The sequence below is a fragment of the Carya illinoinensis genome, chromosome 2 (genome assembly GCF_018687715.1).
Source record: "Carya illinoinensis cultivar Pawnee chromosome 2, C.illinoinensisPawnee_v1, whole genome shotgun sequence".
Classification (NCBI taxonomy): Eukaryota; Viridiplantae; Streptophyta; class Magnoliopsida; order Fagales; family Juglandaceae; genus Carya; species Carya illinoinensis.
In genome coordinates this window covers 6,733,033-6,734,595 of record NC_056753.1, presented here as the reverse complement: position 1 = coordinate 6,734,595, position 1,563 = coordinate 6,733,033, and the positions used below count along the sequence as shown (strand labels likewise).

Here is a 1,563-nt window from a genome sequence, read left to right as displayed (position 1 = left end):
TTTTTAATAAAATCTACTTTTTAACTAATTACAATAAATTAATACACAAGTGTGCTTACAACTAGAATTTTCCTTATTTTTTTTAGAAAAACTTAGGACTTAGATCGGTAAGCAAATTCGCCTATACGAAGCGATTTTCCTTTTTCCCCTTTTTTAATGCAATGTTATGGAACCGTTAGAAGTTGACAACACAAAAAACAAACGACTCTTGCCTTCGAACTCGAATCAAGCAGGTGAAGTACGTGAAATTGGATAAGAAAACAAGGAGATGTATATGTAGAAACCTACAATTTGGCAAAATTGATTCAACCCCAGAATTCAATACCTGTGAAACACTTGCAATCCATCTGTTTCATGAGATTGAAAGCTTTAAAAAAAAAATGATATTTTTTGCCCTAAATTCATCAAGCAAGAACAAAGATTGATTCGAGACCCTAAACAAAAAGCTCAACACCTACCTATCCAGACATATACACATTCTCGCAATAAGGAACCCAAAAAGAAGAAAAGCGAAAAGCGAAACTCGAAACCATCCAAAAAGAAAGATTGGAAAAAGAAACCCCAGAAATCTATCACCTCCTCCGCCTCCGATCCGCAGCGTACTGCGAGAGCGGCACGACCTCTGATAGAGGCGTGGACAGCGGGGTCGGAAGCGGCGAGTTCCGGCAGACCGGGCACGACCCGTTCAGTTTCAACCAGGGGTCGATACAGGACAAATGGAAGTAGTGCCGACACTCGGGCATCATTCTGAGCATCTCCGAATCCTTGTACTCGCAGAGGCAGATCGAACATGTCGTGCTACTTGTACCCAGACCACGGTCATCCTTAACGTACGGGAACTTGGGGTACGAGTTGATGACGCACTGGTCGAGCCCGACGGCGACGTTACCATCCCGTGATTGGTCCTCGTCTTCGTCCTCGGCGACGAAGATTATGCGGGGGAGGATGATGCCGTCGTTGGGGTTGAGGTTGTTGTTATCGTTGGTGCTTTGGTTTTGGTGGTGGTGGTTATCATAAGAGGGGTGGGAGCGGCAGCAGAGGTAGGAGGCGAGGAGGAGAGCGGATAGGAGAACGAGGAAACCGAGGGCGATGGCGATGGCGTAGCCGAGGCCAAGGTTAGTTAGGTAGTTGGTGCTGGCGGCTGGGGCGGGGGTGGACATTGGGAGAAGAGGGGAGGAAGAAGAAGAGGAAGAGATGGAGGAGAAAGAGGGGGAGAAGGAAGGGATTTAGCCATTTGTTTGGGGAGAGGGGAGGGAAAGGAAGGGTGGGTGATTCCAGCTGCTGCATTTAATTCTTTTAGGTTTGGTGAAGTGAGAGCTCTTTCATCAGCATTAACTATTTTCTTTTGGGTGGGGAATAAGGGATAGGGATAGAGTTTATGGGCTTGGCCTTTTGGTATTTTTGTCTTATTTTTTGACTGTAAAAAAATATATAAATAGCAATTAAGTTATTATTAATTGAAAATTAATGAAAATATATATTTATCTAAAACTATACATAATATAATTTATATTTTAAAGTTTACTTTTTTTTTTCCAACAAACTGAATTTAGTAAAAGCAAC

General features: G+C 43.0%; 1 protein-coding gene across 1 annotated transcript; it reads right to left on the bottom strand.

Annotated features, from left to right (window-relative positions):
* Positions 1-269: 269 nt before the first annotated feature.
* On the bottom strand, positions 270-1,321 carry LOC122299273 (RING-H2 finger protein ATL67). Its single transcript, XM_043109416.1, has one exon. It carries the CDS (start codon positions 1,158-1,160, stop codon positions 573-575), a length of 588 nt encoding a protein of 195 aa, XP_042965350.1. The 5' UTR covers positions 1,161-1,321; the 3' UTR covers positions 270-572.
* Between the last annotated feature and the right edge of the window lie 242 nt (positions 1,322-1,563).

What these genes read in the sequence shown, in the direction of transcription:
- LOC122299273 (XM_043109416.1), bottom strand. Translation starts at nt 1,160, where the DNA reads ATGTCCACCCCCGCCCCAGCCGCCAGCACCAACTACCTAACTAACCTT.